Below are 16,253 nucleotides of genomic sequence, written 5' to 3' on the forward strand. Positions count from 1 at the left end.
GAAGCCGGAAGTAGAGCGACCGCTGCAGGCGGCAGAACCCGCCCCCTAGAACGAGATCCTACCCGCCAACTGGCCACGGCACTGGGAGCTTCAGCCAACCCTCAAAGCCTTTGGAAGGGCTCCAGCCAATCAGTGCCGAGCTGAGCCAATGGGCAGCCGCGTTACAAGCTCCTGGATACCGGAGTCGTGGGGACTCGCGGATGTCTGATACGGGTCCGGCAGAGCTTGGGCGTTGGTGGCTGTCGAGGGTGGGCGGGCCGAGGCCGTTTGTGAAGTCAGCCGGTTCTCAGCCGCCAGTCGGTGCGGGCCCGGGATCTTCTGCATCACCATGGGGTGGGGGCGGGGGTGGGGGGTGGGGGGATGAGGGATGCTCATTTCACATGTGGACTTCCCGGCCCATCCCTTACCTACCGAATCTGAAATCCAGCGGTGGACCTTAAGTGATTGCTATGCGCTCTAACGTTTAAGTACAGGAAACCAGGCTCTATTGGGACAGGCTGGTCTATATAGCCCTCTAATTCTGTTAGTATGAACAGAATACTGGGTGTGTTTTCCAGATATTTCTGCCAGCGTTTTAAGGCCTCACTTAACCTCCCGAGCTCAGTTGAATCATCTGTAGAATGAAAGACTCCGACCCACCTTCTCATGGAGATGATGACAAAAAATTAAATAGAAGCCCAATTGGCTATGGAAGTGTATGGAAGATGGCATTAATATTTCCGAATGTGAATATTACCTATTACTCATCCAGCCTTCCATACTGAATTGAGGGATGTGGTCCTCACAGTATTTAATTATATATATGGGACACCTGCTATGTGCCCAGCATGGAATTTGGTAAGAAGGATTTGAATGGGATAGAAATTGGAGATTGGGAGACCACATAGGTCATCTAGTCACCTGGCTTTGAGGTGATGTGGGTTTGGTCTTCAGTGGTAAAAATAGGAATAAAGGAGTGAAATGCCATTGATGATGGAAAGGAAAGAATGAGGAATTGAAAATTTCTCAACTTAGAATTCTGAAGACAAACTTGAAAGGGCATCTTTGAAATGACAACAGGGTATCCAAGTGGAAATGTCCTAAGGGTAGTTAGAAATCTAGATTGAAATCTAGATCTCACTAGAGATAATGATTTAGAGATTTTCAGCATAGACTCTGTTAGAACCCTTAGAGTCATGTGAGCATCCGGAGCAGGAAATGTGTTTACATTCTGCAGGAGGGCCTTGAGGAAACGTCACAGTTAAGCCATGATGTCAACTCAGAGAAGGTGATCCAATGACACGTGAGAGCACTCGGTAAAATTAAAGCATGTTGTTATTCCTATTAGTGAAGGAAAATATCAGACATATCTTCATTGCTGACTCTTGCCCCCATCAGAGCCCATAGTCACAGGCCTGGAGGCTGTCCTGCAAGTAGAGATCTAAGAAACCTCGATAGGTCTTCACATCAAGGAGGAGCGCTGATACTGTGGGATCTTTCCTCATGGCTGCCATCCAGAGCTTAAGTTTTGGAGTGTGGTCTACACACCTGTGGGAGATGGAAAGAATGAAGGCATGAGCTAGACTAAGTAGGAAGGCAATGCAGTCTCCTATATATCATCACTCTGCAGTTTCATTTTTTCCTCTAACCTGTTAAAGTAGTTCTTTAAAAATATTTCTTTAAAATTCATGTAATCATAGAATACAGGCAGGCCTTGTTTTATTGCACTTCTCAGATACTGCGTTTTTTACAAACAAGGTATGGAGCAATCCCCCATTGAACAAATCTATCGGTGCCGTTTTCCCAAGAGCATTTGTTCATTTTGTGTCTCTGTGTCACATTTTGGTAATTCTCAGAGAATTTCAAACTTGTTCATTTTTATATTTGTTATGGTGCTCTTTGATCACTGATCTTTAATGTTACTAGGGCAAGACTCTCTAAAAGATTATGACTCACTGAAGGCTCAGATGATGGTTAGCATTTTTAGCAATAAAGTATTTTTTAATTAAGGTTATGTACATTGTTTAGATATAAAGCTAGTGCACACTTAACAGGCTACAGTATAGTGTAAACAACTTTTATATGCATTGAGAAACCAGGAAATTTGTGTGACTCACTTTATTGCAATATTTGCTTCATTGCAGTGGTCTGGAACCAAACCTGCAATATCTCCAAGGTATGCTTGTATTAGATTTGGAACATGTTGTAGAGGTCTTTGTTTTATGGAACAGTAATTTTAAAGTGAAATGACTTGTTCAGTTAATGTAAGAACTGTTGCAAACTGAAACTGGTAACTTTTTTAACATGAAAGACAACCCATCTATGGCCAGATTGTAACTAAAAGGAAGGGATTAAGAAGTACAAATTGCCTATTACAAAAAGAGTTACAGGGCTATAAAGTACAGCATAGTTAATATAGCCAGTAATACTATATTATATATATATGGTGTCAGATGGGTACTAAACTTATTGGGGTGAACTTACTTATAAGTTGTATAAATGTCTAATCACTATGTTGTACACCTGAAACTAATATAATATTGTATGTCAATTGTAATGAAAACTTAAAAAAAGAGAGAGAGATCAAACTTTTTTTGCCAGCGGGGAAGTGGTGATAAAGGTGAAGGGGGATATAGTCAATAATATTGTGGTAAGTTTGCGTGGTGACAGGTGATTATTAGACTTATTGAGGTAATCACATTGTAAGGTATATAAATGTCGAATCATTACACTGTACACCTGAAACTAATATAATATTGTATACCAACTATACTTAAATTAAAAAAACGTTTTTAATAAATACAAATTTTTTAAAAGAATAATGAAAAAAGAAGTAACCCTGAATGCTCTAAGCTCTGAGTTGGGAGTAAGCCAAAGTGGCTGCCAAACTTCAAAATACGCAATTTGGAAAACAGTATGGGAATCTTACTGGTAAATGGGAGGTAGCGTTGATCATACACTCCTGCATGACAGCCTTATAGAAATGTACATCCTTATGGATTTTTAACCGGGAGGGAAGGAATAAATTACTTTTAAAACATTTTACTACATGTTACAGAATTCCTGCCCCTCCTAAATGTGGAGGTGTGGTGAGTATAGGTATGTAATATGCCCAAGTCTTTCCTCCTGTCTGCTTGTTCCCATTCATACCAGTTGTATGAAATATTTTTATTTCTGTGCAGAAAAAAGGTCAACATATACTATTCCAATTATCATTATCCTAAAATATACACAAAACATTCAAATGTCTTACTCAGTTAACTCCAGTCCTTCCAGCCGTTCAAACCAGGGCCAGATGAGGTAATCAATCATAGAAAGCGAATTGCCTCCAAAGAAGGTTGTCTTCTTATTGGTCAGAACCTGAACATTAAACAGCATAAGAGTACTTATTGTGCATCTAGTAAAACATCATCAGAGATGACACAGGTGAGTTGTGTAGAGTGGTGAGAGCAGCAGTATTTACCCTGACATATCCAAGTTGGCTTTTTGATCAGTTTAAACTTTAGAATCTGTTGGTTTGAGATGAAGCAACAACAATCAACAAAATAAACTGGAAAATGGAGAAAAATAAAATAAGGGATAGAGTACAAAATTTTTGTAATAAATAAAAGACTGGTATTCAGAATATAGAAAGAACTCCTGGGAATCAAAAGAAAAAAGGCAAACACCCATGAGAAAATTGGGCAAGTCTTGTACTTCACAAAATAGTATGTCCCAGAGGCCAATGACCACTTGAAAAGGTGCTCCAACTACTGTTAGTTATCAGGGATGCAAATTAGAACCAAATGCAATACCACATTCTAATACATCTATTAGAATGGCTAAATGAACAAGACAAAGTTAGCAAAGGTGTGGAACCACAGCTGATAGGAATATAAATTGGTACAACCATGTTTTAACAGTATTTCTGTGCACTCTACTAAAGCTGAGTGCATATATTCTCTATAACCCAGTAATTCTACTTGGAAATGTGAACATATATTCACCCAAAGATAAGAATGTTCACTGCATCATTATTTGTAATATAATTTGTTATAGCCCCAAAGTGGAACTGTTTACTGTCCATCAGGAGTAAAAAGGATTAAAGAAAAATTATGGTACAGTCATAAATAGGAACACTATACAAAGAATAGGAAAGAACTATGTATAACATACCGGTATGTGAACTTCACGAACCTAATACTGTATGAAAGAAACCAGACCCAATTATATGATTCCATTTGTATAAGGCACAAAAAATAGCCAAAATTAATATTCTGTTTCTTGATTTGGGTGCTGGTTCCATGGCTGTGGAAGCACAAACAGTATGTTTCTGAAATTTAAGAAGGTGAATTGGTATTACAGTTTGTCAAAGCAGGGAACAGAATATTTTCTGGTTAACACCAAACCAACTTTTATAAACTGTAGTTTTTCTCAGGGCCCACATAACATTCTGCGTTGTAGACTGATTGGATCTACTTGAGTATTTGGAATGTCTCAAGGCCAAGAGGAAGACTCAATTTAAAGGCCCCAATGGCAGCTCTACCTGAAAGGAGGTGAAACACAAGTGTCTGTAAGATTCATGGCAAATGCTTTGTGGTGGAAAATGTTTATTACATAATACTAAGTGGAAAAAGAACACAGAATGGTATCTATGCTCTGATTACAGTTATGTACATTTTTTTTTAATATATGGACAAAGACCGGAAAAAAGAAAATAGGTGACACATTGTAGAAATGTTGGTGAATATCCCTTTTTCCTTCTTATTTTAATGTCATTACAACAAAATGTTTTAAAAGCGAGCTCATGATACAATATTTTTAGGTGTTTTGGTTTACATCTTAAACACAGTGGCTTATGGCAATCTGTTGTAAACTAAAATTTTTTACTTGGTATTATTATTACTAATTGCTATACAGTGTTTGGGAAATGGTAATATGAAGAAAAGACTAGAAGGAAGAAGAGAGTAGATACAGTGTATCATTTAGGCTGATAAAAGCTAGGAGAAGTGATTGATTACCTCCTCAAGCTTGCTGAATTCTTTACGAAACTCTTCTTTTAGGCCAGAACGGTCTTCCTTATTTTTACTTCTAAGAAAGCTTCCCACCAAAGGTGGTATCTAGACAGAGAACAATTTCTTAGTTTATCATGGGAGGCTAATTATACCGGCCTCATATGAAAACACAATAGAACCCTCATAGTCCCAGTATCAGTGTTCAAGAAACTTCAAGGGTGCACTAATTCCTGTGTTCACAGAGATTATATGCTGATCTTAGGAACAGTCTTGTGGCCTAAGATACTGTGTTGGTCAGGATTTTATAAGTTCCAAATCATAGAACACACCTTGACAAGTTTGAGCCAAAAAATATCTTTAAAGGACACTAATTATCTCACTGAATTGTTGGGAGGCTGAACAAATAGGCTTGGAACTAAACTGGAACATTCCAAAATCATGCTCAGACTGGCCTGATGGAAAGCAATCTGAAACTAGTTTCTAGTGCCAGTGAGCTGAAACAAGAGGTTACAGTTTGAGCGGCTGCCAGTTAGCTGAAACTAGAGGTTACAGTTTGAGTCACTGCCAGAACCTGGACTCTCAAGTAACTAATGCCACTAGTACCAAAACTGTTTCTACCCCGGAATTTAATCTTGCAACCACCCACCACAGTTCCTGAAAGCCAGAAGCTCTGCCACCAGCCACCAGCAGAACCAGTGCCCCCCACCAAGCCTATTTCCTCACATGGCTCGTTTCTGAATTGAAGTCTACCATGTGTCTATCTGACTGGAGAACCTAGGTCCCGAGCCTTGGCCCCAGCTGCAGAGAGAACTAGGGAAGAGAATTTTTCTGATTTCTACCTTGGGGAAGACATGCAAAGTCTTCAAAGGGGACTGCCTACCTGAAGACCTGACAGGTGTAGTGTCACATGCTTTAATGCTAGTGGTGGGTGCGTGTTTTAATACTTCGGTCCTTGATATCATCTAACCGCAAGAGAAGTCCACTCATCCCAGTTTAAGTAAGCAGGCACTCATAAAAATATGGATACTCGTAAAAATACGAATCTCCTGAAATCCCACTGATGTCAGTATAGCTTGCCCTCATTGGAATTGAAGATTTGCAGGCAGCCATTCGTCCACATTTCTTTGTTAATACTAATTGCTTGAACTAATATACAACATTGACAGTAACTAAGATACAAACAGTTCTTCTACAGGAATGCCATTGACTCAGCTGAGAGCTGTCTCCAAGACTGAGTAGATAGGTGCTCACTGCTAGACACTGTGGTTAGAACAACTAACACTATTTACCACGTGTCGGACTCTGCTCTCAGTGCTTTATATGAACTGCTTCTTATCTATGAGGAGGGAGCAACTATATTCATTTTACAAATGATGAGCTGAGGTACAAAGGTAAAGCAAAAAGCAACTTGCTAAGAGTCACAGAACATGGAAGTGGCAGAGCTGGTCACAAACCCAGGTAGGCAGTGAGCCAATAGTGATCGAAACACTGCCCTCACCCTCAAGGAGCTAATAGCTCTGGTGTAACACACAGGCCAGAAGGCAGGCAGTCACCAAAAGAGAAATGTTAGTATATATGGAAACAGAGCTGGGCATTCCCCCAGTCTGGACAAGCTTCTGGAAGGCAGCAGCATCTGAGCAGATACATGAAAGAGGATTTGGAGATAAGCAGGCAAAGTGAGAAGAGTCTCTCAGCAAGAGCTGATAAGGTGGCGAGTTTGGGAAAACTGAAAACATTCAGTATGGCTGGAATATAAAGTGTTAGGAGAAAGGTGAAAAGGGGTAACTTTGGAAAGGTAAAAAACTAATCGAAAAAGGGCTTGCAGGACACGTCAGAGCTGATAAAGAGTATAATCCTTTCTAAATTACTGAACCATAAATGACAGCACCGAGGTAGCTTAAAAAGCAAAGGTTGTTTTCAAACAGGAACTGAAATTTCTTATACACACACCTTAGAAAATAATTCAAAGGTCATCTTCTGGCATGCTTTCTCATAGGGGTCTTCCGGCAACAGCTTCTTCCCTGGATATACTTCATCCAGGTACTCACAGGTGATGGCAGATTCGTAGACCAGTTGACCCTGACTATTTTCCAGAACTGGCACCAGACCAAAGGGATTCTTCTTAAAGAACCACTCAGGCTTATTTTTCAGATTGATGTTGATGACTTCATGCCTAAAAGACACATAGAAGACAACAAAGAGAGTAAAACATTTTTTGTACTTCTGAATAAATCCTCACTGGTCCTAATACCCACTAAGCTGATCAGACCCCAGATTTAGGAGTCAGCTCAGCCTTGATTCCTTCCCCCCACATCCTCTTCCTCAAGTCAAATGGACCAGCAAGACCTGTCAGCTAGACCTCCAAGTCATACTCTGATTTAATCACTTCTCACCGTTACCACTGCCACCTCATCCAAAACATCATCTGCTCCCTGGGCCTCCGCAACAGCCCCCCACCAGCCTCTCAGCTTCCACTGTGGCATGTCTACAGTCCATTCTCCACACACGGCCAGGTGGAGCTTTGACAAGCGGAAATCACATCAGCCTGTCCTCCTGCTTACAACCTTTCAATGGCTGCTCATTGCAAAGAGGATAAACTCTAAACCACTTTCTATGACATGCAAGGCACGTTTGATCTTGCCCCTGCTTACCTGTTTCCTACACCTTTGCCTCTAGTCATGGTCTGGCCACCCTAGCCATTTTCTATTCCTTGAATTTGCCAAACAAGTTCTCACCTTAGAGCATTTGCACTTACTGGTTCTCTGCCCTCTCTGCCTGTCTTCCCAGGTCTAACACCACATGCTCAGTTCCTTGCTTTTTACAAGTATATTAAGGAATTTAAAAAAAATCCACCCACAAAATAAGCTTTCAGATTAAATCTCCATGCATTGATACATTTTTTAAAATGTTGCGTGGTAAATCATACAAAGTAAACCCAAAAGAAAGAAAACAGGTGAACTCTGGAGCTATATTCAGATTGTAATTATATCTTGTATCTTGCCTGAGAGATTTTAGGGGAAATAAGAAAACGGAAAGTTTCGCATAATCGTTAAAGCCAGGTCCATATAATTGTCAAAGCTGGATAACTGTTCAATAGAACAGATTACTCAAAAATAACATACACTAACACATATTGGTTCCTATTTCCCCATCCACCCCAGTAGCTAGAACAGCATTTAGTTTGAGGGTTTAAATATGTAATTCCCCCATGGAAACAAAGGATAACCAGATTAAATGCAAGCATGTGTGTGTGCGTGTGTGTGTTAAAAGGTTCATGTGCTGAGAGACAGTGGACACTCAAATACAAGACACTGCAAGAAAAACCAGGCCTCCTGCCAAGGAAGGAATTGTCAACATTTCTGAAATTTTATACTGTGAAAACAAAAGGTAGATTCTGGGCTTTTGTGATAAAGGTTCTCATAACACACATGTATTTGGTGGTAACCTTGCATTGTGAGCCAACAAGTCAACACATCTGCTACAAGTTGGAAAACGTACCTTTTAGAGAAAACCATACTTTGTTAGGTTATACCATGTGGTAAAAATCTAGTACCTCTGACGAAAGTCTTCTGGGACTCAAAAGCGATCCATGAATGTAGTAGACCTCTGCTGTTTGCACTACCTAGTAACTGTTATCACTCTTCACCGCCATACACATACTATGATGGTAAAGCCATTTCAGTTTTCCTTTGGAAAACTGTCCCACTAAGTAAGGTAGGGTTGTTTTCAACCCAGAGTTACAGAGAGGCACTTACCTCAGGACTTTGTGCCCCAAATCCATCTGTGTCTTGCTCTTGGACTTTTCAATTATATGAGCACAAAGTAGTCTTTTTTTCAATCCAATTTGAATTAGATTTCTCTTACTTGCAATAAAAGAATTCTAATACAGTGACATTACACTATTGGATTAAATACAGTGTTTGGGATAAATGTTACTAAATGTTGAGTATTTTGCTATGTGTTCAGAATTAATTTCATCCAAATAAGATGCCAATCTTAGTGAAGTGATGGCTGACCTGAAAATAATATTTTTTCTTTAGAATGCATCTTACATTTCTTTTAGGGAAAAGAATTGCCTCCCTAACTCTCCCCCTAGAAGTCTAAAATTTGTTTGTAAACCCTAAGCACATAGATGGAAAATTTCTTTAAAATGGGGGCTATGTTTTAAACTTATACACCACAGATATCTGATACCTGTTCCATAGATTGCAAAGGGAGGCGGTTCCAATGGATATTTGGCATAGCCAGAGAAAAGCAAAGCGACTATTGCATAATTCTTGTGGCTAACTCATATGTCAATAATCATGCTAGTTTCAGTGAGGCTTCGCAAAAGAAAAGTTTTAGGCACAGGCCCACAACCCAACCCGGTAGGACTATGTACTGTACAGTTAACTCAGCACACTGCTAGGAGGGTCAAGGTCTGGAATGGTTATCTACTTCAACAATTCGATATAGAAACATGCTCACAATAACAGCAAATAGTATCATAAACCGGTCAGGAAGGGAGAAGTAGGGTGAGAGTGAAAGGCAGTGAGCCAGGAATCAGGGATCTACCAGAACTTAAAAGAGCTCTGGTAGATCCCTATCACTAACTTTACTGGAACCCCAGTTTTTCTAAATCCATAAAATGGTTAGGTTAGTCTAAATGGGGAGTCCTAGACTTCTGGAATCTGTGGCATTCCCCTCACCACCACCACCTCCCCAACCCCACCCCTCGAGGAGAGGATCCATAACTTGCTATGTCCCTCCCAAAGGCTGAGAATAGTAATTATTTTGCAGTAAAGGAAGCTCTGGGGACCCCATCAGAGATTCCCTCCCCAGCCGCCCGCAGCAGCTGATTCCCGGCCGGCTAGCGGAGCGGCCTCCGCCGTGGTCCTCACGGGATGCCCTTGGCCTTCAGGACGAGGCGCGTCCTCTCGGCGAACGGGCAGAACCTCATGCTGTAGACGCGGATGACGCCATCCGGGACAGGCCCTGGGGGCGCGCTCCCTGCAGGGGAGAAACAAAGGCGGTTACGGCCCCGAGAGCGGCGGGGATCCCCCGCCTCCCGCTACCGGTCTCCGCCGCGCAGAGGTCCCCTGCGCTGCAGCCCTTGCCGGTTCCCTGGAAGGAGAAGGCGCTTCCGGGAGGCTGGACTCCAGAGCGGCCGAACTAGGACCCGCGGCCGGGGGTCGCCGAGATCTCCCCTGCCTCCCGCGGCGGTCCGCTGAGCCTCACCCTTCTCTAGGCTCCTGGCTGATCCTCCAGACATCGTGGCGCAGTGCAGACTGACCTTGGCGCACGGGTTTCCAGGCTATTCAGGAAGTAGCGGCCCCTCCCTTCCTCTCTCAGAAGTGCGGACCTGGGTGGGTCGACAGCTCCGCGTGGGCTGTGTTCCCAGGACCCAGCACTGCCGGGGTGCGTGGAGCGAACCCACGCGCAGCGAGCCCTGTGGGCGACCCAGACCGCCGGCACCAGGATCTATTTCCCACCCTCTGCAAAAAGCAACGCCCCGCCGCCGGGGTTCCAGTGCCTCGAGGGAAATCGCCGCCCAGACGCCCACCCGTTGCGCCCGAATCCAGGGCCAGCCTTCCCGGTTTGGTGGGGGTCGCGTTTAAAACTCTGCAGCTGGCAGTTGTGCCAAAGTGTATCGTGCTGGCCAAGAGATGCCCACGTCGAGATGCACAAAAGAAACGCTCAGAGCCATTCCCAACCCGGTACGATGATGTCCGCCCTCCACACGAGTCCACGCCTGACCCTGACCTCCCGGATTCCACGCCCCCTCTGGGAAGCGAGCTCCAGCAGCCCCCAGGTGGCTCGCAGATCTGGTCCCAAGCTACCATCAGCTGCAAAGCTACCCCAACTTCAGGGCCTGTGGCCTGGACCCAGCACTCGCTCTCCTTTCCAGAACGTGCTCTGGAACAGAAGCACAGAACGTGCTCTGGAACAGTAACAGAAAAGTTACTGTTAGAGGCACAGTGAGAGGTCGCCCAGCCAGCCACCTGGACAGCCTTTTCCTTTCTCTGTCAGTACTAGCTTAATATGACTACTGGGAGGGCTGCTGTCCCTACTGTCACCCACAGGACACATCCTCTTAGTTTTAACCCAAAGGAAACAGCACAAGTCTGGATGTACTAACCTCAGATGGTGCTGCTTTCAAAAATCTATCAATTTCTATTTGGAATCTCTAGTAGGGGCATAGTCTCAGAGTCAGTCAGGTGGACTGAATAAATTTAGTCCCATAGGTCTATGAAAAATACCTGGCCAGAGCATCTGCTCAAACAGCTCCTCTTAACTTAGGGGTTAGGAAAGAGGGTTCCAGGGCACTTGGTACAGATACCGGGAAAGCGTTGTCAAAGTTTTGCTTGTCTGCATAGATTTGAAAGCTGGTAACTCCTGTGCCATTTATTTGTGGGGAAAGGGGGTGGTGGTGGTCTGTTTTTGATTAGCTCTATTATGGGAGAGGCATGGAGTAAGGTGATAAGTACGCGGATTTCAGAGCCTTCCTGCCTGGATTTGATCCTGACTCCAGCCCATGTTAGTTTGCTAGGGCTAGGGTAACAAAGTACCGCAAACTGAGTGGCTTAAACAACGGAAATCTATTCTCACAAGTTCTGGAGGCTAGAAGTATGAGATCAAGTTATCAGCGCAGTTTTTCCTTCCGAAGCCTGTGATAATCTGTTCCATGCCCCTCCCCTAGCTTCTGGTGGTTTGCTGGTAATTGTTGGTGTACCTATAGAAGCATTACCCCATCTCTGCCTTCATCTTCCCGTGGCATCCTCCTTGTGGGCGTATTTGTGTCCAAATTTACCCTCTTTATAAGGACACCAGTCATATTGGATTGGGGGGGTGGTCAACTGTAATCAAGTGCGACCTCATTTCAGTTGAATTAATTACAACTGCAATGAACCTATTTCCAAATAAGGTCACATTCTGAAGTATTGGGGATTACAGCTTCAACATATTAGTTTATGAATTAGTAATTTGACGTGAATTTATTATGAAACCATATGAATTATAATAACCCTTTATTAAACATGTGAATGTGGGAAAGTTCTCTCTTTGTTTCAGTTCCTTCATCTGTAAAATGGGGTGGAAAAAGCTAATGCCTCTCTTATAGAGTTTAAAGAAGAATTAACTTAGTAAATATGTAGAAAGCACTTAGAACAGTTCTTGGCACAGAATAAATTTTATATGTTTGTTACTATAGCAAATACTATTGAGACAGGTTAATTAGCATTTTGTCAGGTAAATAGGGAAGTCCCCGGTAGAATAAACAAAGGCAGCCATATCCTGAAACTCCAGGTTCTGAAATACTCATTCACTCCACGACAAAAATGTAATTGAGCTCTGAGGTTAATACGTTATGTCATAAATCCCTTTAGACCAGACAAACAGAACAAATCTGATAGACAGAAATCTGTTATTTCATAAATCCTTTCAGACTGGACAAATAGAGCAAATCTGATAGACAGAATTCATTTAGAAGGCACCAACCCCCTTCCCCAGCATGCAAGAAAAAATATAAAATGAGAGCCTTTTGCCTTAGCCAGTGGACATCCCAGTTTCAGGTACTCCCTCTTGCAAGAGAGCTGCACTTTCGCTTTGATAAAAATCTTTGCTCCTCTACTTCTCCTTTTGAGTCTGCATTCTCGTTCTTCTGGTACATGAGACCACGATCTCCGCCACCGGACACCAGGGTCCTATATCACTAAGTGAAAAAAAAGCAGACCATATTTTTGCTAAAACATGGGTCTTGCTTAACTCTTTTAGAAAATTAACATTTTAGGAGGTCTTTTAGCACATTAATATTATGCAAATTTAAATTTGGCCTGGCAAAACCTCTGATTGGCCAAACTAAAAATTTCACATCAAGGTCTTATTTGAGAATTTTTACTTAGAATGGCCTGTCCCCTAATTAGTATGAACAGTGTAAAATTTTGTCATAAGGATTTGAAAGATCCAATTCATCAATAAAGTAAAAGTTAATTCCTCAAAGGAGAAAATTGAAAAGAAAATATATGTCCCAGGAAACTACTGTACTGTAGCACTGCTCTGCATGATAGTGGCTTATCTCCAAGCCCTTTGTGGTTATGCGCATAATATGTAAACATCTGGGAACACACTGCTGTTAGTCACAAGGAAAAATAGTATCTCACCTTTTTGCAGCTGTAATTATCAATAATTAACCTGAGTGGGCTCACCTCAACTAATTCTGCTAGGTAGAGATCAAGAGTTAGAGGTCGTAGTGATAAGAAATACCTTCTAAATATCATTTGTCTTTAGTGACCATATACACACACTTGACACAACATTCTTCTGTGACTTTTCAGGAATGCAACTTAAATAATTTTATACTTATTAATATATAATAAATTGATATCGATAAGGTGTTTTTTACAAAGTTAGGAATATTGAAAGTCACATGAAGTGTTTCACTGTTATTATTTTAATTAATTATATTTAAAATCTCTTTTAAAAAATTAAGATCCCTTAATGTGAACTCATGAATAAGAATGTTTCTTTAAAAATTAACATTCTGTGACAGTCCATAGCAGGGAGAAATAGCCTTTATCAAAGAGATTCCAGTGAAAGATTCTGGCTGAATGATTGAGTGAAAGAATTTGTAGGGCCCAGAGTAAGGTCAAATGAAATAAAAAATTATAATCCTCGCAATAAGAAGCCATACAGGAATAAATGGTCTATAAAGAAAGGAGCTTGAATGATATATATGTATATATATATATATATATATATATATATATATATATATATATATATATATATATATATATATATATATACATATATATATACACACACACACACACACACACACACACATACATACATACACGGGGGGGGGGTGCCAAAAAAATGTCTATAAGTGGATACTTTGGTCAACGTTGCTCAAGCAGTAGTTCCCCATAATCAGAAGTGTTTGGACGTTGATGGCAACCACTTGGACATTGATGGTGAAGCAGGGCCCAGTTGGGACCACTCGGGACATCCCCCCCTTCACCTTTCCTTGACCTATAGCTTAACAACCGACCATCCCACTGCAGTGGTTAGGCTCGATGCAGACTCCCAGAACTCAGGGAACCTTTAGAGGAACGCCCAGATTTTCCCTTAAATACCCCAAGCTGATCTGAGAATGTTCAGGCAATTTTTGGAGTTGTTAACCTGCTGCCTTCTCAGACCACCAGTGCTCTGATAATAAATGCTTATTCTATGACCCAGCTCCTGTGTCGGTCTATTAGCTGAGCAGCGAAGGCAGCACAAGCCCCGACTCTGATGGCCTCCGGTTTCAATGGTAAACTATGGTCTTCAAAAACTTGGTACTTAATGCTCTCCCAAAGGGCTATTTTAAGTGATATTTGTGCCACAATTCAAATTGATTCCTATATTTGTAAAGTAATATATTTTATTACATTTATAAACTGTTTCCTCTTTCATCAGCTCCTACAAAGTTTTCCTCCTACATTATGTAATCTTTCACTAAGTGCATAGATTGTCAAACATATGTGACAGAGTGCCACCCATGACAGCTACAAAGGGTGCCCCTGCCATGGGCCTCATGCTTTAGAGGACCCATCCATCTGTAGAGCACTCAACATTCCCCGAGGACTCAATATTCCCCCAGCACGGCTGCCACCCTAAACAACCCTAAGGATCTACCATTGTGATTAAACCCCTTCCCCACCCTAGAGAAATGCTTCTCCACTTTTGCCCCGGGTCCCTGAAACAAAAGACTACTTACTGAGTTTGAATGCTGAGAGGTTTGTGTGTTGTGCCCTATCCAGCCCAAAATGCCAATAGTACTGAACCTGAGAAACCCTGCGTTAGCTTCCCTTGTCAGGACCATAAAATCAACTTCTAACATCTTCCTATTTCTGTTCTCCTACCAAATTGATAATCTTCCTGCAGACAGAATAATCTTTCATAAACATAAATCTGATCATATGATTCCCATTTAAAACCATGTAATGCCTTTCCAGGGCTCTTAGCCTAAGGACCAGAATTCTCAACTTGGCCTTTACCTAGATGGCCCCGGGTATTTTCTGCTTATTTCCCTTCTGCTCCAAATCACACTGCCCTCCCCAGTTCATCCAATCTGCCGTCCTGCCTTAACGACTTTCCAAAAACTGCTCTCAGCCCCCGTTTCCCCCCCCCTCGGGGGCTTCAAATAACGTCTGGCTTGGTCAGCACTCAATATTAATTTCTGCTGGTGATATTAATATTGTAAGTATTTGCCACAGGACTGGCCCCGCCACTCCAGCAACCACTCCGAAGGGCCCGCCCCTCGCTTCGTTCGCCGCCCGTCCATTGGCCACCACGAGGCAGCGCTTCCACCAATTCGCTCGGCTCTAGAAGGAACAGGCCGAAAGGGCAGAGCCAATGGGAGCAGGGGTTACGGTCTCCTGGCTACAGTGCAAACAGTGGAGGCTGCGCGGGCCCTGCCGCTGGGGGCCTCGGAGTACCGGTTGCAGACTGGATCCGGAGTCCAGCGTTTGCTGCCCGGCGACCCGCGGAGAGAAACGCGGCCCATGGCACAAAGCCGGGAGCTAGAGGAGCGCCACCTGGCCAACTCTGGCAGCGCGTCCCTGTCCGTGAGGTGTGGCGCCGCTGCCCCGCGACTGACTTCGGTCTCGCGGAAACTTCTTGGGACCTATACCATCTTCTTCCTCCCATTCTTTAGATCTGCTCTCTCCCGGAAACTTCGACCTCTTCTCAAACCCATCGCCTGCGAGAGACTCCCTCTCTGTGTGACCTCTTCTCTCCATCCCTTTATTCAGTGACCGCATCTCCAGTTGTGTTTCCCCGCACCTCCGGCCCCCAAGTTTCCTGCCCCTCTCTCACTTACCCAGTATTGCTCTCCTCCACTGTTCCTTTCTGCCTCCTCTTGTTGGCTCAGTATTGCTGTCAGTGATCCGTTTTCCCCAGACCTTTCATAAGTACCCCCCACCCCCACCCCATCCCAATGACAGCCCATCCCATTCTTGTAGTCTTTGGTGATTTCCCCCCAAATTTATGGCCGTCAGTCCCTTCCTCCTAACTGCTAACCACTAACTTGGGATTTATTTGCTTTTATAGTGGTCTTTGAAAAGCATAAAGCGCTGCACAGATAAAGGTGGTGTTTTTCCCTCTCCATATTCTAGACTGTTATCTGTTCTGTTCCACACAGCATACTCCGCCCGGTCCTGGCTGTACTCTCCAATCTCGAAGTTTCTTACCAAACCAGTGCCCTTCTCTTGCCTTCTCCACCATCTATCTTTAAGGATATCTTTAATATTTAAATAA

General features: G+C 42.8%; 2 protein-coding genes across 5 annotated transcripts in view; one reads left to right on the forward strand and one right to left on the reverse strand.

The window, feature by feature from the left end:
• Positions 1-1,296: 1,296 nt before the first annotated feature.
• Positions 1,297-10,903, reverse strand: GSTO1 (glutathione S-transferase omega 1). Of its 3 annotated transcripts, none has more exons than XM_081073724.1 (6): positions 10,191-10,903; positions 9,854-9,962; positions 6,924-7,146; positions 4,980-5,078; positions 3,233-3,339; positions 1,297-1,527 (listed from the first exon to the last, which is right to left on the reverse strand). In XM_081073724.1, exons 1-6 carry the CDS (start codon positions 10,222-10,224, stop codon positions 1,374-1,376), a joined length of 726 nt encoding a protein of 241 aa, XP_080929850.1. In that variant the 5' UTR covers positions 10,225-10,903; the 3' UTR covers positions 1,297-1,373. The 3 variants fall into 3 exon arrangements, with proteins under 3 accessions (XP_080929850.1, XP_080929851.1, XP_080929852.1); XM_081073725.1 differs by having other exon boundaries at positions 8,729-9,962; positions 10,191-10,215; XM_081073726.1 differs by lacking the exon at positions 10,191-10,903 and adding an exon at positions 8,729-9,523 and having other exon boundaries at positions 9,563-9,962.
• Positions 10,904-15,371: 4,468 nt separating this feature from the next.
• CFAP43 (cilia and flagella associated protein 43) overlaps positions 15,372-16,253 on the forward strand; it is a 69,975-nt gene continuing 69,093 nt past the window's right edge. For both annotated transcript variants that reach the window (XM_081073452.1, XM_081073453.1), the window contains exon 1: positions 15,372-15,567. In XM_081073452.1, coding sequence (XP_080929578.1) covers positions 15,500-15,567 — 68 coding nt within the window. In that variant the 5' untranslated portion in view covers positions 15,372-15,499. The remainder of the gene's footprint in view (positions 15,568-16,253) is intronic.

Source organism: Rhinolophus hipposideros, assembly GCF_964194185.1.
Source record: "Rhinolophus hipposideros genome assembly, chromosome: 15".
NCBI classification, from domain to species: domain Eukaryota; kingdom Metazoa; phylum Chordata; class Mammalia; order Chiroptera; family Rhinolophidae; genus Rhinolophus; species Rhinolophus hipposideros.

Bases quoted from the DNA above. Each gene is read 5' to 3' on its own strand.
- GSTO1 (XM_081073724.1), bottom strand. From the start codon at position 10,224: ATGTCTGGAGGATCAGCCAGGAGCCTAGAGAAGG. The intron at 7,147-9,853 runs GTGAGGACCACG...TGTGTCTTTTAG, and splicing joins CTGAAGGCCAAGGGCATCCC to GCATGAAGTCATCAACATCA. The intron at 5,079-6,923 runs GTGTGTGTATAA...TTCTCTGTCTAG, and splicing joins CCTTTGAATTATTTTCTAAG to ATACCACCTTTGGTGGGAAG.